This window comes from Uloborus diversus, chromosome 9 (assembly GCF_026930045.1).
Source record: "Uloborus diversus isolate 005 chromosome 9, Udiv.v.3.1, whole genome shotgun sequence".
Taxonomy (NCBI): Eukaryota; Metazoa; Arthropoda; class Arachnida; order Araneae; family Uloboridae; genus Uloborus; species Uloborus diversus.
The window spans coordinates 27,385,039-27,411,241 of NC_072739.1; the positions used below are offsets into that span (position 1 = coordinate 27,385,039).

At 34.8% G+C, this 26,203-nt stretch overlaps 2 protein-coding genes across 2 annotated transcripts in view; one reads left to right on the plus strand and one right to left on the minus strand.

Moving 5' to 3' along the window:
- Nucleotides 1-769: 769 nt before the first annotated feature.
- Nucleotides 770-10,116, plus strand: LOC129229744 (astacin-like metalloprotease toxin 5). Its single transcript, XM_054864113.1, has 6 exons — nt 770-920; nt 2,151-2,218; nt 4,012-4,087; nt 6,090-6,204; nt 7,737-7,915; nt 9,836-10,116. Exons 1-6 carry the CDS (start codon nt 827-829, stop codon nt 10,063-10,065), a joined length of 762 nt encoding a protein of 253 aa, XP_054720088.1. The 5' UTR covers nt 770-826; the 3' UTR covers nt 10,066-10,116.
- A 5,200-nt stretch (nt 10,117-15,316) lies between these two features.
- The window catches only part of LOC129229631 (proton-coupled zinc antiporter SLC30A1-like), a 42,660-nt gene continuing 31,773 nt past the window's right edge, over nt 15,317-26,203 (minus strand). Inside the window, exons 4-8 of the mRNA XM_054863985.1 lie at nt 24,279-24,416; nt 22,599-22,778; nt 20,684-20,766; nt 18,415-18,597; nt 15,317-15,793 (exon numbers count right to left, since the gene is read on the minus strand). Of these exons, the coding sequence (XP_054719960.1) occupies nt 15,551-15,793; nt 18,415-18,597; nt 20,684-20,766; nt 22,599-22,778; nt 24,279-24,416 (827 nt within the window). The 3' untranslated portion in view covers nt 15,317-15,550. The remainder of the gene's footprint in view (nt 15,794-18,414; nt 18,598-20,683; nt 20,767-22,598; nt 22,779-24,278; nt 24,417-26,203) is intronic.

Consider the following 26,203-nt stretch of genomic DNA (forward strand, 5'->3'; position numbering starts at 1 on the left):
AGTTAGGATAGCTGGAGCTGTAATTTAAATGAAAAGGCAGATAAGTTTGAACACAAAATTTAACATTGATACATAGAATTTTGTTTTAAAAGTATTTTTGTTGGTACACTTGAAATCAAAGAATGTAATTATTTTTGATTATAATTAATTTGAAGTACTCTAGAATCTGTGTTAGATAGGCGTGTAATGCTAGTCACTTTCGCAACATCAACGGGAGGACTGCCACTGCTTGTCCTTGACACGTTTCTGTATATCAGATTGTACCTCTGTGACACAGCGCACTTAAGGTTACTTTCAGTGATCATTGATTTATGCTAATTCTGAACAAATCCAGATTCGCTCAGTTTAATGAATGAAAATTGCACTGAACAGCTGAAAAAAGGGCGGTGATGTCGAAAACATTCATATTGGGCAGAAAAATTTCATCAAATTAGTTTTATTAGCAAAACAAACATTTACGTCTCCCTTGAAATTCTTCGACGCCCCCTAGGGGGCGCACTTCCGAGGTTGAGAACCTCTAGATTAATCGATAACTCAAACCGTTTGAACCATCTTTTAAACTTTTTTTTTTCGATTATTCAAAAATGGAAATCAGCATGTGATATGGATATGATGTTTACAGAGCAATAGAACTCAAGTATTTCCTTGAGATGCTAAAGATCATAAAAATAAATAAATAAAAACTTCTCGAGCTTTTAAATTTGTCATGGAAACCCACTGTATGAGAACTGAACACCACAGGTGTCGAATCCAGATTGTGGGAAGAACTGATAAAGAGTTGATCTTTATAAAAGCATCTCCAAGTGTCTGCTGATTGTGTCCAAACATGGAGATGTGTCTGGTATTCCTGCTTCTCGTAGCCGCTGCTGCAGCTGCACCCTCGTCCGAACATGGGGTTCCAGTAACCCCTGCTGAAAGAGGTACATATGATTTTACGTTACAGTTTTTTTCATAATAGTTAATAGTGGCAGTTTATGTATATGTGTTGCTGCAAGAAAGAAATATTTATGAATGGAAAATGACAAAGTTAGCTGAGTAGATTTATTTCTAAAATTCCAGTTGAGAAAGTTTCAAAACTTTACATATTTTATTCTAAATTTCCATAAAATTGTGAATTCTTTTTGTCAATAATTTTATGTAAAAATATTTTTAGGATTAAATTCCTAACGATTTCAATTTTTTAAAGAAGTTTTTGCATACTATATTATGCTTATTTTATCGTAGGAGATTGAAAGTAAGGTGTTAGAAAACGATTTTTGTTTGATATTGTCGGTAAAAATTGTTTTCAGAGTTTTTATAAGTGTTTTCGCAAAGCTTGGTAAAAAAATACTTTTATCTGAAAATAATAATAATAATAATAATAATAATAATAATAACCTTATTCAATGAAAGTTTATGAACAGAAAGCGAAAGAGAATCTATGTAGGTTATAATGGAAATTGATAAATTTCTGTAAAAAGTTTGGTGAATATTTGATGTTGGCGACGATTTTCTAAAAAAATTTATTGAAAATATTAGTATTCGAATAGAGTATGATGATGTTAATGTAATGGAAAATAATGTAATTAATGTTATATATAAAAAAATATATTTTTCTTACTATAGTACTTTCTACGATTAAATGTTTTGAAAAAAATCCTGATGTGTATAAGTCCATTATTTAATGGAACTGAACCGTACTGCTTTTTCCCTCGCACAAGATCGAATATCGTCCGGTCTAAATCTTCTCAGAGCTCTGAAAGGTGCATACGTAGAATTGCATAATGAGTGGTAAAAACTCGATATAAGATTAAGATCAAAATAAAACAGAATTATACATGAATCTGAAATATTTTTGATATAAATTTTCTTTATCAAAACAAGACTTTATAAACACTCTGTATATTATACTAATAATAGCAAGATACGTTGACATGCAGGAAATTATATTTCAACACATTCCATTTCTCAAAGTCAGGGAGGCAGTCGAATGTCTTTGAAAGGTTATAAATCACCTCAAGTGAAAATCGTTTTTGTCGATAGTATTCTTACTAAATAAAAACACTGAACTCATTTCAATTGTAATATTTTCTTTAGAAATGAAAGTTGTATAATTTAAGGAAACATAATGTAACTGTAATTAAAACCCATTATTTATTTTATTCTGACAGAAAGAGCTCGACTAGCTTTGCAAAACAATGGCCTCTACCAAGGAGATATCAAAGGATATGATCCTACAGTAAGTAAGAAGACATTTGAAAAGCATCAATTGTAATTTTTAAGAACGACTAGAATAGAATTGACAATTTTTTGCAAATACTTTCAAAAGTTAAAGTAGTCTTTCAAGTACAGTACAACCTCGTTTATCCGAACTGGGTTCAAAGGCAATCCGGTTTGGTTGATATAAAATCCGAATAATCCGGGTTGTATGGGTCGTAAACAAACAAATCTTCAAATAAGCAAACTTCTCGTTCATTAGGATACAAAAAACAATGTTTTGTAACAAAATTAAAAAAAAAAAAGTTCATAAGATATAAAAAAGGTAAAACATTTTTATACCATTTCTTAATAAAGAATTGGTTCAGTTTCATTTACGCATGGTGTTTGAATGAAGCATTTCACGTGAACGATTTATCATTCACAGACCAAACTAAAAAGCGAATGTTTAGTGCACTTATATTTTTGCTATCATGATTTAAAATTATCTACAGTCGTCCCTGGCTACTTTGCGCTCCGATTTTCGCGGCTTCACTACATCGCGGTTTTTCGTTTTTATTTATTTTTATTTTTTAAATATAGTAATTAGCCTTTTTTATGCTCTCGTGTAAACTCTTTCCTGCAAAAGAATAACAAAGTATGTCTTTCAAGTAAGGTAAGCTCTTCTGAGGGGCTGTAGTTGTACTAGTTGAGGAAGTGGAGGTATTATAAAATCGCCGAAGAAAATGTAGAAATCGCTATTTCATTTTAACCGTTTAACACTATAACTGGAAAGTATAAAAATCCACCAGGATATAAATACACCTGTAAATGGTGTTCAACAGTGCACTAGCTTTTTAAGTTGTATTCGCAATATTTTTAATGAGGATAAATGTAGAAGAAGAACGGGGATATATATGATCACTAACTGGCAATTATTTCTTCATCGAACAAGTTAAGCTATTTTCATAGATTAGTAGTAGTGTGTAAGAACTGCATGAGTGTATGTAGTTTTATTTCCCAATAAACATAACTATGTGATATCTATTACGTCTAATATATCCCGTTTTCTCATATTTTGTGTAATATATGCAAATTTAATGGTGGCTTAGGGTGCTGTTTCATTTCTATGGGGCTCTAACTATGTTAAAAACATATTTAAATTGCCCTAAGTAAGTTAATGCGCTTAGGAAAATATTCGGTTTATAAATGCAGAATCCTTACTTCGCGGAAATTCAGTTATCACGGTAAAGCCTGGAACGAATTAATCGCGATAAATGAGGGTCGACTGTACTGTCCGCCTCTGAGAAGATGAGCTGTGGCCTTGGGCAAGTCCATTTCTTTCAAGGGAGAGCAATCAACAAGAAGAGGAATTGTTAATAGTGGAGTTGAGCGACCATTGCTACCCTTTTATTTGGCGAGAAAATCTTGTACCGCTTGCTACTTCTTACCTGAATTATATTGTTCGTCAAATGAGCAATTACACCGCAAACTAAACCCGCAAGCTCTTAATTCGTTTTCCCTCAACCCTATTTCAACAAATGGAATCGTTTAATCGGTCGAGAAGCGAAGCTCAACTTGACAGAGGTGGACAGTACGTGAACTTGAAATTTTGAAAAAGAAATCAATTTCATCCGGAGATCTGGATAAACGAGAGCCGGGCGCACGAGGTTTTATTGTACAAATATGTAAATGTATGTATTTCTTAACAATATAGGCAGAGGGTAATTTCTCGACAAATGATACCTTTCTAGATGTCTAGATCGGTGTAGTGGTTTCAGTTAAGGTATTAACATTGCTCATTGCTCAAAAGCCATATTATCTTCTTTTCCCTAGGACAGAAATGCAGTAGCTGACGAACGACTTAGATGGAAGGGAGCCAGAGTTCCTTATTACATTGATAGCTCCCTCAGTAAGTAACTTCTTACTGTTTTAAAGTTGGTTTCCCAATTGAAATCCAAGCCTGATCAATGTTTCTCAACTCATGGGGAAAGAAATGAATTTCTTGTTTCTGGAAAGAAAAAAAAAAGTTTTCGCAATCAAGTACAAAGAATATCCAATAGAAAAAGAACACCCCCCCCCTCTCCTCTCCGAAAAAGAAAACGCTATTTTCGCATGCAAACAACGAAGTCGATAATATTTACTTCATTCAAAATCTGAAAATAATTTTTCGAGAAATGGCACTTGATCATGTAATTCTCTATCCACCAATCATAAAGCGAAAAAAAGGAACGAATGCCAGTCAAAGTAAGGTGTAAACAATCAGCAATTTTGCTTCGCTCAAAAAATAAATAAATAAATAAATAAATAAATAATAAAATAAAATAATAAAGAAACTGAACTTTTTTGTGGCAGCTTAACAATTTTGCCATCCAAAGAATTTCTTGTAAGAAAAAGATTATACCAATTAATTTTAATTCCAGGGGCAAATTGGTCCGTCGGCCCATCGACTCGCGGGCTGGTGCGCCCTCCTGCTTGTGCACCCTCAATCCTATGCGCCTTCCTTTTTTTTTTCGCCCACGAACCTAGACGTTTTTTTTTTTTTTTTTTTGCCTTTGAACCTGTGCGCCCTCGATGTGCGACCTTGTTGAGTCAAGGTTGGCGCTTTCTTGGGGAACCCAACCTGCCCCTGCTTGATTGCAAAATGCTTAAGTGGTCATAAAAGATTCAAATTCTATTTTCTTTCCCAATTAGCAGTAGTAATATATAAAACGATTCCATGTTTGAAGAACTACAATTTGCTAAAATAATATCCACTTATTTCGATTCCACTCATTCGGTAGGTACATTTTGCTCAACAACTTTCCAATCCTTATTATTTTATGCAGGGGCGTGCACAGAAATTTTGGGGCCCCGTCACAAATGACTTTTCCGGGCCCGCCTCCATATTGTTTACCTCTATTTTTCACCCCTAGTTTTGAAAATATTGGGCCCCCTTCAGGCTCGGCACGGGCCAACAGGTGTCCCACCCCTCCTGCACGCCCCTGATTCTATGTATGATTTCTATGACCATGATGGGTAAGCTAGTTACTGATTTATATTTGCTAATTTTTACTTCCTTTTACAAAAAAGGAAGTATTGTATTCGCGAAAAAAATTTCTCTCAAAAATTCTTAATTTCCATTTTACTCACCCCCCGAATGAATATTGAGTTATTTTTTCGACTCGACCACACGTGGATAAATGCCTAAGAACGTACAGATACGCGAAACATCCATAATGACTATTCCCGAGCTAATTACAACGAATTTTCTCGTGGCGTCTAGATGTACGTATGTACGTATGTGCGGATATGCATATGTGCGTATGTGCGTGTGTATGTCGCATAACTCAAGAACGGTAAGTCCTAGAAAGTTGAAATTTGGTACATAGACTCCTAGTGGGGTAGACTAGTTGTGCACCTCCCCTTTTGGTTGCATTCGGGTGTTTATAAAAGTTTCTTTTGCCCCTTTTCGGGGGGAAATCATTGTTAATTTCGATGTAAACTCAAGTGGTGTTATAATTTGGCGGACACTTGGCAATATATCGCCAGTCTTTTGGTCGCCAAGTTTTGTCGCCAACTTGGCGACAAATTTGGCGATTTTTAAAAAAAAATCTGTTTTAATTTGGCCTCTATTGGTGAGTTTTAGAGAATAAACTATTGAATCAAACATAAAATTGCCAGTAATGGGGAAATGACATTAAATTGTAGTAAAAGGAAGTCATGTGATGCACACATCAGCTCGTTTAGTATTGTATGCTGCATATTCATGGGTACCTAACATCATTTACCGATTATAATAAAAAAAATCCAAAAAATTGCTTTGTTTCACTGTACCCAAGGTCTCACTGTCCCTCACCATCTTCTATATTGGTTCATTTGGAGTAAATTCGTTTTCAGAATTACATCCCTGATCTGTCGTTTTCTTATTACAGCGAAACACACCAAGTTGATTGAAGCAGCTATGGACAATTATCACAAACTCACTTGCGTCAAGTTTGTGAAGAGGAACGGCGACGAAAAAGCTCTCAAAATCTTTTCTGGACAAGGGTAGGTAGAAGAAACCCCTACTTTTGTAAACTGTCATAAAGCTTCACCACGGAGAGACGGCAGATGACCATGAAGCGGTTGTATAATTTGTGATAGGTAGAACCGGTCAGAAAGCGTCGAGTAGTAGGAGGCGCCTTTTCGCCGATCCTATCTATCCTCATATATATCATGGCCAATGATCGAGTAACCTGCGTGTTTCAGCAATCAAACTCGCGCCACGGCATGATAATTTGATAATTGGTTTTGGTAATGTTTAAGTTTAACATGCAGGGAAAGGCTTTATTGTAAAAGGCTGAACTTGATCCGGTTACTTAACTGTTATACTCATTCCCCTGTCATTTCAGGGGAATGAAGAAACGAAAACAATTAACGCTATCTACTGAAGTTTAGGGTTAATCCACTGGTGTTAGGGTTAAAATTTCAACTATGAAAATAGCACCAAACAGGCAATTGCTTCATTCAAATGTAGAAACAATTTTCACCCGTCATACCATGACAGGCGATTTTCTAGTTACAAATTAATAACAAACCTCTTCAAGGTCATCCGCCATATCTCCGCGGTCAAGCTTTACCACCAATTAGATGAAAGGGAAAATATTCCGTTTCTAGGTGGAAGCAGCATTCGCTAACTATTTGGAATGTCCGCTTCTTCCTCTGAAGTTTTAATCACATTATAATTTAAATATTTATAATTGTTTCAAAATGTTTTATTTTGAAAGTTTCAGCTATTTTACTGTTTCTAGAAACACTATGTTCACAAGACAAAATTTGCAAATTTTAGAAACATGCAGTAAGGTTCAATTATCCGAACCTCTCAGAATGAGCTAAGTTGGGAAAATTGAACACACAAATTCTGGCGAGCTTCTAACTACATTAGCATCACCATCAAGTTCATGCATTGAAAGAGCAAATGCCGAAATGACAAATTGCCTCTACATTAAGAAAAAAAAATAAAGAAAGCAAGAAAGAAAAAGGAATGAGAAAATATACATTCGCCATTAACATCACATTAAATGCTTTATTTTTATTTTATTTTTACTTTTGAGTCATGGGACTGCGTATTCATTTCAGATCATTTGCAGACCTAGTGCATTCTACGAGAGTTGGCATTCGTTCTTTATTGTGGCATCTGAATCGGCAGATAGCTATTACCACAAGAACTTTAGCAACCAGATTTTCCAGATAGGCCTCTGAGCTCCCTTTGATACGAAACTGTACTAGGAATTTAATTCTGCCAAGCGTATTCAAGGAAAAATGAATACTTGAGAAATATTTTACACCCCACATAATCATACAAGTATTTTGTTGATTTCTGAATCTTGAAAACCCTCCGACTCCGCCGGCTACAAAGCTCTAACATTAAATGCTATATGCATATTTTTTGTCTGTAACTTTATACCTAAAATGAAAGAAATCGTTATCTGTTGAGGGCCTTTCAGTTGTTTTTCAGAGCTTGTCCACTTTTAAGAAATTCTTGGAGGGAAAGTGGAGCTTATAAGAAGTGTATATTACAACGATTCGTTCTTCAACAGGTGCTGGGCAACTTTGGGCTACCAGAGTTATTGGCAACAAGAGATGTCTTTGGGACCTGACTGTCTCTATATTGGTACGATCATCCACGAACTTGGACACACTCTAGGATTCAACCACGAGCAGACGCGGTCCGACAGAGATAAGTACGTCAAAATCTACTGGGACAACATCGAGCACGGTAAGGGCTTTCACCTTTTTAAACTGAGTTACAATAAACTGCGTCAAAAATTTGAGTTTGCTTTTCCAATGAAATAATATCTCTTCAACTAACTCTCTAACTATCTCTTAATTTAATTAATCTTATGGGAAAAACTTCCGCACAACATTTATCAGAGCTTCCTTTATTGCTTTGTATAATATTGTACAGTGCAGAACCTTTTATCCGGGAACCAAAAAACCGGGAAACCAGAAAACCGGCAACCTTTTGCCGATTTTCCCGCCATTTTTAAAGAATACGCGCATTTGGCAATTTTTAAAAAATTAAGAATTTTTTAAAAATACCTAAAAGAATATGAGCGGTTTCTCAATAAATACCATATTACTTATCTATAACTCGGGAAAATGTTTACAAAAACGAACTTCAAAGGGTTATCCTAACGCGGGGCAAAATTTCCGAAATATTTTCTTGAATTAAAAAGTACACTCGTAAGTCTGAAATTTTCGTGTTTTATTCCAACTGAATACTAAAGAAATGAATATTGCCGCATTCTAATGCAATATTTTATTGAACAGTCTCTAATTAAAGCCGTTTGAAGCGTAAGTGACGTCGGAAAAGCGCGGGAAACACCGAAAACCAGATTTGCGATTTTTTTTGGATAGTTGATGGTGGAATCTAGAAATCGTTAAACGCAAGACTCATAAATCAAATTTTTATTGGTATGAACTTAATGCAAAAGCAATTGTTATCAATAACTACCGTAATCGCAAACACCAAACCTTTATAAAATATTTAAAAAAAAAAAAGCGTTCCTGAAAACAAATTCTTTTATACACTATATTAGTAGAAAAATCGCACATTTACATTCAAAAAAATTTTTTTTTTGCCCTTCCCTTCATTTTCTTTCGTTTTAAAACATTTAAAAGTTTTTTTTTTTTTCCTTTTCAAAATTAATGCTAGGGTCTCAGGTCTTATGTATAACTTTCAATAACAAGCATTTCTGAACTGCTAATATGTATTACTATATATTATAGTAATTTAAGTTTAATGAACAAAAGGCCAATAGCGCTTTTTAGTGATCCAAAAAAAAAAAAGATTCAGATACCCGGGACGGTGATTGTCCCGAACTTCCCGGATAATTGGTTCTCTACTGTAGTACAGTGTGGATTTGAAGAGTGGTTCGAGTTTTCTTTAAAAGAGTGCCAAAATCTCGCTTGTTAACCAGTGATTGAATTGATAAATAGAATGACTTGTTCCATCATTATCCTGGATGCATCATACAAATAAGATTTAAGCTTCGTATGCCAATAAGTGGAGATTTATTTCTCTCTTTTTTAAAATTTCACGTCGAAAGATTGACAAGAGAAATTCTTCAGTTGCACCTGTAAGCAGTTTTGTAATGTGATACTTTGTGCAATAACAATTTTGTGCAGTTAAACGCTGTTATTTCTCATTTTACTTTTCAAGCTCAACATGTGTAAAAAAAAGTCAAAATCTTCGTACTGCGAAATGAGTATAAAAAAAGACAACATGTATACCAATACAGACAAAGCAATAAACAGAGTTAAAAACTCAGCAACCAGCTGTTTCAAGGCTATCAAAAACCAGCCTCTTCATCAGTGCATAAAAGAAAGAATGGTTCACAAAGTTCGAACTAACGGTCAAGTGAACCTAGTGAACGGCTAAGGTTCACTTGACCATTAGTTTGGACTTCGTTAACCAATTTTTCTTTTTATGCACTGATGAAGAGCCTTGCTTTGAATAGACTCGAAATTGCTGTTTTTGTTGAGTTTTTAGCTCTGTTTATTGCTTTGTTTGTACTGGTATACACATTGTCTTTTTTTACTCACAAAGGTATTGATTCAACTCTAACCGCTGGTCTTATTCACTCATAGGTAAAAAGATATAAATTTTCCATTTTCAACTCTCATTTCGTTTTAGGAATGGACAGTGAATTTATCAAAGCAAAACCGGAAGAGGAAATCCTCTACAACAATTTTGACTACGGTTCCATTATGATCTACGGCAACTACGCTTTCTCCAAGGATTGGGGCAAACTGAAGACCATGGAAGCCACGAACTCACAGCCGCTGTTGGATCCCTATGACAAGACAACGATGACGTCCAGCGACGCCGTCAGAGTGAACAAGATGTATAATTGCAACATGTGATTCCCCTTTTTCATTGTCGTAGAAATGTGAATAAAATAGTTTTGTACTTTTGATGTGGTGGTTTCCTTTCGTCAAAAGTACTATTCTTAGTCATTGAAATGGAAAGAATGAGCAAAAAAAAAAAAATAAATAAATAAATAAATAAATAAAAATAAAAATAAAAATAAAATAAAATAAAATAAAATAAATAAAAAAAAATAAATAAATAAAATAAAAAAATTACATGGACCCAGAAAATACTTTCCTTTTCCCATCAGTTCTTTTTAAATTAATTTTTTAAAATGTCCGATTTATCAAACAAGGCGTGGTCTTTATGACGTCACAAATGATGCAATTTGGAGCATCTTTCTACTACGTTTCCACGTTATGATAATCAAGCAGCGAATTAAAATTGCGCTCTACGCTTGCTATGAACCATATCGTTGCCAATACATGTGAGTAAAGACGCGAATTAAATATTTTGTTCCCTGATTGGCAACATTGAATGGCATTTCATCATTTGTGATGTCACACGATAGAAGTGTAAACAAAGAAAGCGCACCGATTTAAGTTTTTTTTTAAACATTAAAATTAAATAAATTATTTAAAAAGTGGTCAGATCCTATGTTTTTAAGCATGCTCTTTCAGAAAAAGATACTTTTAAAATTTTGGAAACGAACCCATTCCCATCATTTTTTTTTTTTTTTTTAAGTAATTGATTTGTGTTTCCTATTTTTCAAAACTATTTTTTTTTTCTGAAAGGGCATGGTCGAAAACGTGGGTGAGTTACTTTTTTTTTTCTTAAATTTGAATTACTTTTTCGCTTAAAAAAATCTTAAAAGGCGTCAGTGCTGACGTCACAAGTAAATAAGTCGCTAGGGTTACCTAAGGCCCCTACGAGCCGACGCATCAGCTTACGATCATCCATTTTGGATAGGAACGTGTGTTTGAGTAGTTGTATTTTCTGGCAAGCTATCGCGTTTGATGATTTTTCACTACAAGCAATTAACTAGTCAACACCAAAAATGCATCCGGCTCAAAAATAGCTATTTCCGAAATATTTTGCTTCGCTAAACACGAAAATCACCATAAAAATTTAAGATTAGCTCTAGTTTTCAAGATACAGAGCCAACTAGGATAGTGAATGCTCACTAATGCTCTTTTTTCCTGACAGATAGACCCCCCCCCCCCCAATGGGACCCAACGTCCTTTAAACTTCGACCCTAGGTTGGGATAAAAAATCTCACTACATGAAAACCGAAATGTACTACAAGAAATTTAAATTCTGGGATGCCCAAAATCAGCCAAAACTTGATTTCTAGGTAGTTCCACCCATTTCTGCTTCCACTCATTCTCATTCTGCTGGGAATAATGAAGAACTTCATGAAAGCTGTGAACAAAGACAGTTTTGCCAATACCTTTAGGGAAATGTCCAAGATGTACTGAAGCTAAGGTTAAGGAGAAAAGTTTCAACGACCCTTCAAATACGAGCAATTTTGAAAATCAGTGTTTTTGAAAAAAAAAAAAAAATGTGAGGGGAGGAAAAAAATACCCAAGAAGCCTTTAAGGTATATATTTCTAAGCAGCAGAGAAAACGAGAACTAATAACAGTTGGTCAAACAATCCCTACGGAAGTTCTGTGGGGCCGTCGTTGCCCGATTGGTAGAGTGTCGGATTCGGGGCCGGAGGGTCCTGAGTTCGAACCTCGATGGTCGAAGATCCACCGTCGTCATTAAAGGGGACTGGGCGACGTTAAATATGCTCGTAGTCTCAATGTCCTCCAAGTGAAACGATACCTCTGGGGATGCTAGCACCAGGTAGCTATCAGCTCCTGGTCTAGTTCTAAATTCTCATTAACTGTTCGATCCGGCGATGGTGCTACCATCTATCGGTATAAAAAAATAATGGAGGCAAGGCACTTAGTATGCAGTCGTCGACATAAATACAGTTGTAGTCAGTTGTGACTCGGAATCGAAATCGAAATCAAGATGTATTGAAGCTAAGGTTAAGGAGAAAAGTTTCAACGACCCTTCAAATACGAGCAATTTTGAAAATCAGTGTTTTTGAAAAAAAAAAAAAAAATGTGAGGGGAGAAAAAAAATACCTAAGAAGCCTTTAAGGTATATATTTCTAAGCAGCAGAGAAAACGAGAACTAATAAGAGTTGGTCAAACAATCCCTACGGAAGTTCTGTGACCATTGATGAATGATGTGTTTCTAAAACTTGATTTTGTTCACTTCTTCCAGGATATATTTTTTTTAAACTAAAGTTATGAGCAGTGAGCATGAGGAAAGGTTTCAATAGGATATCTTTTCAGTGGAACAGAGGCGTGCGCTCGGGGGTCACCAGGGGTACCACGCTCCCCATTAGCTTTAAAAAAAATAAATAAAAATAAAAATTAAAAAAAAAAAAACCGTTGTAAATGTGCAGGCAGCCAGCTGAAATGAGACTGAGGAGGCTGTGTCTGACTGGCAAAGGAAGCCTTTTCTAACCAGATTCTACATCACACACCCAGTTTTCATCATTTCTTTTTATATACGCATTTTATCTTTGTTATGATAGTGAAGAATTATAATAATTAGAAACGGTTCTGCGGTGAGGAATAACTTTTGGTTCGTGAAATCAAGTCAAGTTCTAAATTTGGATGGAAGCTCTTTTTGGCAACCTTCAAACGATTTTTCTCCCCCTTTTTACACAAATAGAACTCATACCATTTTAACACTTTAAAAATATCAATGAATTTTCATGAAATAAAAATAAAGATGCTCGTGTGAAAATTTAAAGTGCTTAGTAACGTGCCTATGGGGTCTAGCGTCTCATTTGAACTTTAAGGATGACGCACTCCCCCCATTTCTCGCCTAGAAAAGTCTCGAAGTTGAAGTCATAAAAAGCAGTTTTAAACGATCTATCACGTTAGGTCTTGTGAAAGGAGAGGTTTGGGTTCCCTTCCCCGGCAAATTTTTCAATCGAATTCCTAAAAACCCAATTGTAGATTACCTTCGACCAGTTTAGAAGAAGGGGGGACCGGATGGGGGGGGGGGGTACTCCCCCAGTAATTTTCGAAATCATCAATCAGAAAAAGCAATTTCAGACGATTTCAGGTGATGTTGGTGGGATGAGAGATTCAACGCCCTCTCCGGAAGCTTTCGAAGCTCCAAACATGTATTTATAGTCGACCTTCTATAACGTTAGGGAAGGAGTTTTCGGGGTCTCTCACACTGATTCAAAAAATGCAGTACAAAAATGGGCGTTGGTATAAATAATCAAAGACAGAATTTACTGTGATTGTTCAGACACTATTAATTACAAATAACCAAAAAAAAAATTCTTGTAAATTTTTAATTTCCTCATAGATATTTACGATAAATAAAAAAAATAAAATTAAAATCACACATTCTTATACATGGAAAGTATTTTGTGGTATCTACAAATGAATCGCAAGTTTGATGTATATTACAGAACTTCAAAAATCAAAAGATCAACGCATATTTTGTTTAAAAATTTTTTTTAAAAAAAGTTACAAATCATGTAATTTATTTACCTAATGTATCAGTGACAACAATTATAGAAACAGGACAAGTAGGTTTTAAAAAATCATTATGTTTTCAATTTTAGACATTTCTCCTGGTTTAATGCATTTAGGAATACAATTTTTTTTATCCAAGAAAAAAAAATAATTAAAGTCTCAGTTTGAAAGTACTCTTTTAAGATATTTTGCTAATGAAGACTGACAAAAATTAATATTTATATTGATTCTTTCACCATTCATACATAAGACTTCTTTTATTATATCGAGATAAAAAAAAAAGTTCATTAAAAGGTGAAAATTTGGCATTATTATTATTATTATTATTTTAATAACAGCACTGAGTTACATATATATTTTCTGTTTTCATAATTTTATGTATTTTCTTTTCTTGCTCTGACTCCATCGTCTAATGAAAATGCAAAAGGTCTTGGACTTTAGTTATTTTTTTTTCTCTTGTCATTTAAATATTCTAGCGTTAAAATTTGTATACACTATGCACCACTTCAATAGTACATAATCTATCTCAATAAATCTTTAGTAATCAAGCAAATTACGTAGTAAATGAAATTTTAGTTGAAATATGCCTTTTGAACTATTTTAAAACGCAAAAGACTGAAAAATAATGATAATTGAATTAATTAAAAAAAGAGCTACTTGGATTTTTCTCCATGTAATTAAAAAAAAAAAAACTTAGTTGGTCTGCCTTGTATAAAGATGTACCTAATAGTAAAGCTGCATTGTTTTAAAAAAAGAAATCAAATGAAAAACTATTTAGCAAACTTGCATTTCCTTAAAAAAAATATAAGTTTCTAAATTTATTAAATCTGTAATTTATCTATAAAACTTTGCTAGTTACTTTGCATCAATTAGATTTTACTCTTAGCAATAATATATAAAATTTATGAAAACATTTGGGGGAAAACGATGAAGAATTTCAATTAAAAAAAAAAAAAAACATTTTTGAAAAAAAAAAAAAAAAAAAAAACACATGTTTTTTTTTTTTTTAACCGTTTGACCGTGGTTTAAACCATGGTTTAAACCAACGTGGTATAAACCAAACCCTGGTTAATAGAACAAATTTTTTGTTTGAAACCAAACGGCTTTGATGCATGAAAACTCAATTTGACGTACAAAAGTAAAAACATTTTATTTACAAAACATAACAACAAATTTCACTGTAACAATGTAATTCAATCGTCACATGATTGAGCAAAATAAATCCACAAAGCATCATAATGAGAAAAAATATTGAATGGCTCATTTAAGCATAATGGTTAAAAAAAAAAGACCGTTGGATACTCTTTTTTTCAGCACTTTACATAAGTATATTGCATAATAATAATAATAATAATAATAATAATAATAATAATAATAATAATAATAAAAAATACAGCAATTGAATTTAGATTTTTTTTATTCATCTTTAAATATAGTTAAAGATATGAAACTATGACATGACTTGATTTATAGCAAAAAGATGAGACGTTATTATTATTATTATTATTATTATTTTGTTAATTTTGCTCTTTTTGTTTTTTCTTAATTTGGCACTATTCTTAATTACTTCAGATAGCATCTTGAATACTTAGCGGTCAAGCGTATTTTCTAGTGGAAAAATTCGCTGTTGGTGGTGGTTTCTTTGGAGAAAAAATAAAAATATTTTTACGGATTGTATTCATATATTTATCATCCGCAGAAGATGGAAAATACAAAACTAAGCATGTTTTAATATTGTTAATGCTTGAAAAATGCTGAATGAAGTGTTAGGGGTATAGCGTAGATCTACCTCCTTGTGGAAACACATATGAACTACGTTTTGGGGCATTTTTATCTGTCATCGTTGTATCAAAATAAAATTCTTTAAAATCTTCAGAAAGATACGAAACTGGATTTGGGTCACACAATTATTTCCATACTCTGATATGCTAAAGCTCATATTTTGTGACCGAAATATTTATTTTTGCTATACACCTGATTTCACACCACTGTTTCCGTAGCAGTAGGTATTTTGGCAAAATCATACATTCCGGGAATGCAGTTCAGGTCTCTTTCTATGTGACCCATTGTTCCTTTGCCACCTTCGCTGTTTTGACTATCTGTACAGCGATGGCGGGTTTTGGATTTTTCAGTAAGAGGACCACAACAAGTAAGCGCATCACAGTTGTTGTTCGAAGAACACTGCAAGAAGCATTCCAACTTCGATTTTTCACTCCAAGAACCCTGTAGCAGAAGTGAAAAATATTTTTTATTAAACAAAATAAATAAATGAATGAATGGCACAAAAATTAACAGAATTTATTTTAAATTTGATCGAAGCAATATCACAGCCAGGGGGGAGGTTTTGGAGTCAAAACCAGTGGCGTAGTGAGAAATTTTTTATGGGGGGGGGGATATGAAAAACTTTGAAATTAAAGGCCGAAAAGTGCAATTTTAGGACCTTGCATAATTTTGAGCCTCATGGAGGGGGAAACGTTATGACTGCCTTATCCTGCCCTTGACAACGCCATTAGTCAAAACCTTCCTTAAATTCTTAGTTTAAACACGTATTGCCAATCTTAATATGGTAGTTTTTTTTTTTTTTTTTACATTTTACGTTGGCCATGACCAAAAACTCCCACTTGTTGCAAATCTCTTGCATCAGCAATGCTAGATTAAGTCCATGATATTTGACTGATTAGCATCCATAACAAGAAACGGCCTAGATTAATTCGTTTGGATAATCTTAAGCAATCGCGAATATGGCCATTAAATAAAATTTTTGCTTATGTTTCTATAATGAGATGTATCAGTAAGAGTGTTTTTACTGTTATGAACCAAACGCTAGTTTTCAAAAATATTATGAATTTCTGAAAAGGAAGTGTGCTCTGCAGTGGTCATTCATTGTTCAGACTTCAGTGGTTAATATTTGTACTAACCCAGATCGATGCTACTAACAAAAATTAAAGACAAAAATACTAATACAGATACAAATATAAAAGAGATTGTTACTGCATGTGACAATCTGGCAACCTAAACATTTGGCACTCGCCAAATTGGCAACAATGTTAATTAATGAAAATTCTAATCGTACACTTGATAATCTGAAACAAGAATTATCAGGAAAAGTGCGTGACCGCTAGGCGCATCTTATCTTTTGCTCACGAAGAGCACACTGTAAAATTACCATGAGTTTAGCGAGTGCAGGACTTAGCTTGCCCTTTATCCGCTTTGGTTCGTTTAAAGATTCAGGGAATTCATCTGATTTAACTTTAGGAACTTTTATTTACACACATCCTCTAATCTACTGTACAATATATACACAAGAATCAGCATAAAGCATAACACACAACATCAAACAGATCAACTACCGGTCAGAGCCAGCGCACAACACCGCTGCTCTCTATCAGACCTCAGTCATCTCTCTCCCCAAACATCCCTTCGCTCCTCCGCATCCGAGCACCAGGCTGAAATAATCGTGCGACCAAGAGAGAGGGGTCGAGAAATATCTCTATTAGGGTGCCGGACACTATACTGAGTTTTGTTCAATCGTTCAATAAATGTTATGTTCAAGTGTCACAGAATGTTTTGTTCAATTGTTAAGTTGATACGTTTCGTTTAAAATGTAGTACAAATGACTGCAAGATGATCAGCAACAGACTCTGGGCCAACGATAGCTCAGTTGGCAGAGCGGTGGACTGTAGCTGGTTATAACAGTAATCCAAAGGTCGCTGGTTCGACTCCGGCTCGACGGACGAAAAATATTTTTAATCTATGCTTTTTTTTTTACTGCAAAAGCACTTATTTTCGCAAAAATGAAGGTATCGGTGATTTCGCGAGTTTAAAATTTCATGAATTATTTGAGAGCAAAGAAAAAAAAAATAATAAAGAAGGTAAAATTGAAAATTTAATTTAAATTTTGTCATCTTGAATTCAAATTATATGTTTTTCGCAATCACGAGTGTGTGTGTGTATGCAGGCGTGTGTGTTTGTGTGTGGGGGGTATGTGTATGTGTGTGTAGGAATGTGTGTTTGTGTCTGTGTGCAGGCATGAGTGTGTGGATAGCTGTGTGTATGAGTGTTTGTGTGCGTGGGGGCGGGGTATGTGTATGTGTGTGTAGGCATATGTGTTTGTGTCTGCGTGCAGGCATGAATGTGTGGGTAGTTGTGTGTATGTGTGTGTGTTTGTGTTTGTTTAGGTGTCTGTATGTATGCGTGTGTGTATGTGTTTGTGTGTGTTTGTGTGTATGTGTTAGTGCGCGTGTATGTGTGTGTGTGCGTAGTGTGTGTATGTGTGTGTGAGTGTATGTGTGTGCGTGTGTATGTAGTTGTGTATGTATGCGCGTGTGTGTAGGATATGGACGCAACCTGGAGACGGTTTTCGATATAGGAGCAGCATCGTGAGGAGCCGGTCGACGGTGATGGTGCAGAGGGTGGCGGTGGGAAAATAAAATGATAGGACGCCAAAAACAGTCAAATGAAAGCAATAAGCAATCGTGATTGCTCAATAAAATGTTTAGCGAGGTTTAAATTTTCGCCCAGGGGTTATACATGAATTACGTAAGGGTCCCGAGGGGGAGGAGGGTTGGAAAATTCTCTACATCTCCTTACTCCCAACGTGCCAGTCTAGCTGGCAAACGACAACAACAACCTGATAAAAGGGCAATTGTCAACTATCCATAATTGATCAATCTACTCATGTCGTTTGATAAATATAGTTTTCAGAGACGAGAATCATTCTATTAGAAAAATCGATTATTTCTTAAGTTGCAGTACAAAAATTCAACTGAACAAAAATGCTTGAAAAAAATTCAAGTGCTGTTTTAAAACATAAAATGAAATTTCAATTTGAGAAAAGCTCTTACATTAGTAAATTCAGGTTGTACAGTAACGGAGCTGATGCTTTCTCTGAGGAAGAAATCCTTGAGGGTGTTCTCAATCCTCCTGTAAATGTCTGGAGAATTCAAGATGATGTGTACCGTGGCGATGACTTCCGATGTCGTCAGCCGCCAGACGTGCAAGTCATGCACGTTCAGCACGTCGGGAAACTGCAAAAAAGAACTTATTATTGAAGCACTTTCAGGGAAATGACCCATTCTACTTCTGAGATACAAAGACAATGATAGTTGGGGCAAACCGAGGCTGGCAGCATTGTGAAGGCTACGCAGATCCTCATCGCAGCATCACGATGCTGCCAGGTTTGGTTTGCCCCAACTATGGGTAGACTCTGCTGTTTTTTTTTAGTTCTTTTATCATATAATTCTACTTTCTCCGCTTTGGTAACAATTGCAACAAAGACATATCATGAAAATTTTCAACTTTACGATTAGTTTGCTCTTATTACTGGTAAAATAAATGGAAATAATCAGCATTTTATTTAATTTACAACTGAATAGTTGAAGCGTTTAGGAAGGCTATGCCTTTTTAAAAATAACGAAAATGGTAAAAGTTCCATACAATAAAGAAAAATACAGCGTTTGAGACTCAAGAAAGAAATCCACAGGTTTACAATTGAAGGCGAGGATTTTAGAGACAGGTAGACAGGAACCGTCCAGTATCCAAACTCTCGACATTCAGCAATGTTTGCTAACATTTTATTTTTTATATTGCATTAATAACTAATGAACAAGATAAATAAATACCTTTGTGCTGAATAGTAAAGTCAAACCAAACAACGTAAGTAGAAGCAATTTACAAATTTGTGCTTCTACTTACGTTGTTTGGTCTGACTTTAACTAATGAACAGTTAAATTTAGATGTTCTTTTGGGTAAGATAAGTGCTCCAAGTAAGGCCACCCTAAGGTTCATGGCCTAGTACATCGCTAATTCATGATTCACTTGGCTATAACTTTTGTATTGCATCAGCTGATTCATAACAAGTAAGAAGAAAATAATTCCCCGTGAAAATTTAAGTTTCACTTATGTTTCGTAGCAATTTTAACATAGAAAGGTTATTTGGTCTCATTAGAAACAGGGGTTCTTAATAAAATCAATTCTGGGCAAGGGTTACCTCATGCAGGGTTGAAGACAAGAAATCGCCAAAAAGTGCCATCAAACTAAAAATAATTGAAAAGTTCTTTCATGTCAACATAAAAATATATTCAACCACGTTTGATAAATTCAAAAACATTATCAACACGTCCGTGTTTACTACAGTGGAAAAGAGTTACAGTGGAAAAGTATTAGTCACATACAGGGCACTATTGCAATTTGTTACTTTTTGTTTTTTAGTCACTCCTGCGCACAGTTCGCGCACATATGCACAGCATATGCAGCACGGGATCATATCCTACACCTGCTGATACTCCGGTGTAAGAGAACCATGACTTTATTGGGCTACAATCTGCTTTTCAAGATTTCAATTCACAGGGGAAAAAAAAGACGGTACACAATGACATTTTTCCTTTTGAATTCGTCAACAACATAAACTAGGCTTCAAGATCCATAAGAACTGTTTTATTCTGTGAAACTACAGTGAACCACGATAGAAACAAAATTTACTGTAAAATAAAATCAGGTAATTTTGTAATAACTTTTGCAACGCTGTTGCCTGGTGATTAAAAACTGTTTGTTGATAGCAATTTTTCATCAGTTAGACTTTCTGACGACGATGAAGTGACGATCTAGCGAATTTTTGTAATTCTGCATCAAGAAAGAGGGGATGGTTTTACTGGTCTACACGGCCTTATTCGACTCACCCACCTAAAACATACATACTAAAAAGCCCGTCCCTTAAACAAATCTGGTTACGTCCCTGGGAATACAGATCTAACTCCGGGCCACCAAGGACGAATCCAGAAATTTTTCAAGGGAGAGGCGATTGATTTTTATTATTTACTTTTTAATATGTATACAGATTTAAAAATATTGATGACAAATGTTTTGGACTTCAATTTCGAAGCAGTTCCGAGATAGGGTCCCAAACCCCCCTTCTCCCAACATCAATAAAACCCGTCGAAATTTGCGTTTTTAGACCTTCATTTTCGAAAAATTACCGGTGGAGAGTACCTCAAGGGAGGAGCGATCGCCCCCATCGCCCCTCCCTTGTATCCGCTCCTGGGAGCCACTCCCTTTCAACAATGGCAAAATGTAATCAAAACATAAATAGACAGTTATGAGAGAACATTTACTAACTTCTACTTGTAGTCGTTTCGTTAGGCCTTCAACATCAATGTGGCTGGGGATGCTTTGCAACAGGATGAGACCAGATTCGCGAACTGCAAAAAGAATAAAAGTTCACATAAAAGATCTGAACTTAACATTATTTAAAAGCTATTGTCATCTGTCTTTTGCACCAAAGCAGCCACACACATTGGATTAAAGCTTTAAAGTTGCCTTCACAGCACTAAGAGTAAGTTTTAATCTATGAAATATCTTAAATATCAAAATCTGAGTGTATCTACTTATCTATGTATATGTATGTATGTTTAGCACTCACTTCATGCGAATGCCAGAGAATTGGCAATCGAACCGGGTAGATTCGTCATATTTCGGGCATCGTGTTTAGGCAGGTTCCATTTCAAAATTTTCGACTGTCTGTCGCTGGAATGATACCATTCCTGTTTCGAACGAAGCCGGGATAAGATGAGGTATAGCTAAAAGTGGGGATCTACACCATTTGAATTGGAAAGTAAAATAATCTTAATTTGGTAAAAAAGTGGAGATGATTGATTTTCAGACTTATAGATTTAGTTTAAGAAGGCAGGACTGATTATATAACAAAGGTTATGCAGGCCGATGTCAACAGTTAGGTAAGCATAAGTGATTCTAAATTTGTAGCAGTTAACGCATTAAATGTCATCAGTAACTTAACTTTTTTATAGGAGAAATATTAATGTGGTAGAATTCACAAGGGGAAATTTCTTTTCTTTTCGATTTTGTTCTTGCATTTTTAATACTTCTTCTCGTGGTATTTGGTGCTTATGAAATTAAAGTTCGTCTTTATATTATTTCGAACTGACTTTGGCAACCTTTTTCGGCTACTGACCTAAATCAAACAAAACTTTGTATAAAAGAGACGCTTTAGCTCAGTCGTATTTTCACTACCGATATTTTCATATCAGTAATATTTTCATGTATCTAACCGATTACCGATTTTAACCGGAAATTATGATTCATATTTTCTAATGAAAATACATGCTTGTTAAGCTAGCCATGAAATAAACATTTTATTGTTGTTATTTATTTTCAGTATCTTTTTTATGTGAACTTCAAATGTGTTCGGTTCGCGGTTATGTTTTAAATTTACTTTTAATGGGCTACTTTTTTTTCGGAGCTCAAGTGGGGGAGATATCAACCCTAAGGCTCGGTAAAAATACGGAAGTAATCGCTGGAATAGAATAGGGTTGTTACTATCAGTCAAAAGTACTATTTTTAGTCACTGAAGTTAATAGAATGAGCAAAATAATAATAATAATAATAATAATAATAATAATAATAATAATAATAGCACGGGGCGAGGATTTTCTTTATTAAAACATTTAATTTTCTTTTTTTTTTTAAATGTCCGATTTTTCCAATAAGGCATGTTCTTTAAGACTCCACAAGTGATGTACTTTGGCGCGCAATTCCACTGGTGTGTTGAATGCTGACGCTTCCACGATATGATAATCAAGAATTAAATATTGCGCACTACGCTTGTTATCAACCATATCGTTGCCAATACATGTGAGCAAAGAAGCGAATTAACTATGGGCTCTGCGCTAATGGCATCTGTGAATGGCATTTCATCACCTGTGATGTCATGTGCAGAAGCGTAAAAAATGGAATTGAATCTGCGCACCGAACAAAATAATTGTTAAAAAATATTAAACTTTGTCACATGATTTTAAAAATGGTCAAATCCTATGTTTTTAAACATGTTCTCTCAGAAAAAACTTTTGAAATTTTGGAAGCGACCCCATTCTAACTCTATTCACATTCCGCGGCCTGGCTGACTGACACGTGAGAATGAAACAAAAATCTACCGCGTGTCGGCGACCGGGAAGCAACCCTGTGCTCTCTCCATCAGATGTCTGCTCAAAGTGTCCGACTGCAATATTTCACTTACTGAAAGGGTATGTCGTGCTGAGTAGTACGACCACGGAAGCAAGTGCGAGAATAGCATCGGCGTACTTCAGGATAAGTCCGTCCAGCAATAGAACGATAGCCCCACAGGCGATGACCGTTAGACAAGAGGAGATGTCTCGGGAGAAGTCGAGGACTTGGTGATCACCGAAACAGCATCTATCTGGTGGAAAAGGAACAAAACAGTTCATAATCTGACGGAATCAGTGTAATAAATTCACATACTCAAACTACGAGAAAAAAAAATCAGACACGTATTTCGGAGTTAACAAGGACCTTTTTTTTAATCAGAGCTAAAAGTGGAAACTTTATAAATAATGATCAAGATGAAGTTCTTGAATAAAAAATTATAAAAGAGAGCGACAGATGTAAAGCGCGGGTATCGGAACTCCAATGAATTGAATCATCCAATGATCCGAACACAGACAGTACAGATAAATAAATACCTTTGTGCTGAACAGTAAAGTAAGAAAAACAACGTTAAAAAAAGCACAAATTTGCCAATTACAGCGGACACGTGTTTCGGCGTTACAGTGAACGCCTTTTTCAGTGCAAAAAGTAATGAGCTTATGGATGAAAAGACATCCAACAAAAGCCAGTAAAGCCTGTAAAGCCAGTGAAGCCCCTGTAGTTGGCAAATTTGTGCTTTTTTTTGACGTTGTTTTTCTTACTTTACAGACAGTACACTTCATATTTCTTAGGACTGAATACGCACAAAATCGAAAACATTTCCTCGTTGTAAAAGATAATAATGACTTTGTAGAAGGAAGGAAATCGGGGGAAATATACAATTCGATGTCCTATAGAGTAAAAGAAAAATAATTGTATGTACACAATCAGTCCGATTTTCGTCCCCCTCTGATTTAACTTTGCTATCGTTTTAAACTGTCACATGACAAATTTGATTCCTCATTAGTGAATCGGATGCTATTTCGTCGACGTGACTAGTGGTAAAACGACATAAAAAAAAAGTTCGACCAGTATGTGATTTGCCCTGAACTTATTAAAAATCTGTCTATTCACTTTTAAATTTGATTGAAATATTCATCTTCTGGATTAAATTCCAATTCCAGCCGTTTCAATGCGGTTCATGGGCGCTCATATGCAAAATTTTAAGGGGGGGGGGGCTCACAAATTTTCCCAATGGTTTAGCAGAACATTTTCCCCATGGAAACCGATTTCAGTAGAAATTAGAGATAGTAAAATTTGAAATTTTTAATAACTTATTCATTGATGGATAGAAAAGAAATATTTTTACATTTTTGCAAAAAAAGCAAGGAAGTTCTTATCTTAAGGGGGGGGGGCTAGAGCCCCCCTCCTATGCATCCTATATGGGCGCCCTTGATGTGGTTAGAAGTATTCTTAAAGTTGCTTGTTCAATTACATGGACTCTTAATTATTCGGACTAGGGCCAGTTGTGATAATTAGCCTTCTACTGTAATCATAATAGTAGTGATAATAATAATAAAATAATAAGAACAGTAATGCTTTAATAAATAAAATACAAATAAAAAGTCCGCAAATTTTAATGCTAGTCGGATAGCTTACGCTCCGAAGTTCACAAACTATAGCATTCAAATACCAATTTCCAGGTTAACAAGGAACTCCTTCATCAATTCATTTCATCGCAATTCTATTACAGGCTCGTAAAAATGTTTCTTACGTTTCTTGGCGAGACGGTCTGTCGATTGAATTGTTTTTGCATTTGATGTAGAGGCTGATGATGATTCTGTGATGACACAATTCATCTGGACATCATGACCTTGTATAATCATCGAACATCCTTGGTGATGAGTATATCCTAAGAAGGAAAATAAAAACAGTGTTAAATATTTAAGAAATCGTAATTCTATTACTCCTTTCTTTAAATATGATTATTTTCTTTTTTCTACAAGCATTGTTTTTCTTTTATTTGTATACTTATTCGAGGAGTTGACATTGAAAGGGAGTTAAAGGACAAAAGCAAAATTTTATAGAAGAGTGAGGAGGAGTAATCATTAAAACAACTGTTAAAATCATACTAAAAAAATCGTTTAATTTTCAAAGTAAACTATTTACTGGTTACAAATGATTCATTAGAATAGTTTTTTTTGTTATTTTTATGACTTTTAATAATCTTCCCTTTTTTCCTGTAAAATTTGTTTTTGTCCTTTCACTCCTTTTCAATGCCAGCTCCTCATTTATTCATATTTGTGATACTAACTTGTCTATTTAGTTTTATATTTCTGATTAATTTTATTAATAACTTACGCTCATTTTTCTCAAAAACTATTTTTTGTTTAATTGATTATTTTTATCCCTTTTGTGTATTCTTAAGTTATAGAACAGAGGTTCCCAAACTTCAGACCTCCAGTACCCCCTCCGGAAAAATTAAACGTCGCGAATCCCCCCCCCCCTACCGGTGCGCCAAAAAAAAAAAAAAAAATTGACACAGTTAAATCTATTTTTTTTCGAATATATTTTTTCGCTTGTTATCCTTTAAATTTATTCATTCATTGTTCTGTATATTTTTCAGAACTCTTGTCTGGTTTCCATTTCTTACATTATTATTTTGAGTTATGGAAGTAAAATTCTATTTAATATTTAATTAGGAATAAAAATGCTATCACCAATTTTTTTACAACAAGTTTACTAATAAAAATGAACTTTTTCAGTTAGTGAACAAAACACTGTTAGCATATATTCAGTAAATTACCGCCCATTAGCCAGGGCTAAAGCAGAAATACGTGAAATACACCGCCAGCTCAGTCATTTCCAGCCGAGGACTGCAGTTTCGTGCTTATTAGCACTCATCAGCCCGGCATAGGAAAGTGACTGAGATGGAGAACCCTTAGAGGTTTTCCATCTCCAGCTCAGTCACTTTCCTATTTCACTGTTAGCCTAGTTTAAGTGTGTTTGTCATGCACACAAAATTAATTAACGTGCACTGTGTTAAGCTCCGACGGAGGGGGGGATGGTGCGTCTTGGATGCACTTAAGCAAGAACTTTTTTATTCCTCGCAAATGTGCTTTCTTTTTTAATTAAAATATTGTTACTCGTCCTTCAATCTCAATTATATTTAACATTTTAGCTAGATAGCATCACGGCCCCCCTCGCATGGACTCGTGGACCCCCAGGTTGCGCGGACCACAGTTTGGGAAACTCTGTGTAGAAGAAGCAACCAGTTAAACCATACGACTATTTTTATTTTGCAGCGAGCTGTTGGTCCTATGATAATTATACTTTCCAATTTTCATATTTTTTCTCTCTGTAGTTTTCTAGTGCTGCAAGTTGTGCAAGTGTGAATTAGTAATTACCTACCCGTGTACTTTCATAGGCTGCTTTAATATAAGTCCACGTTCATGTCGTTGGGAGAGAAGTCAAGTCGCCTTTATGTTTTAAAGTTATGAGTGATTAATTTTATATTTATTTATTTATTTGACACCCTGAGTACAAAGCATTCATCTCCGCCTCTCTCCTAGTGGCGGACAGAGGGACAAAAAAAATTTTAAAAGAGAATATTTGCAACTAAATTAAAGTTTACGATTTTTTGATTTCATTTTTAGCTGCTGTGGTAGGTTTAAATATAGTCTCTCAAAAGAATTACAA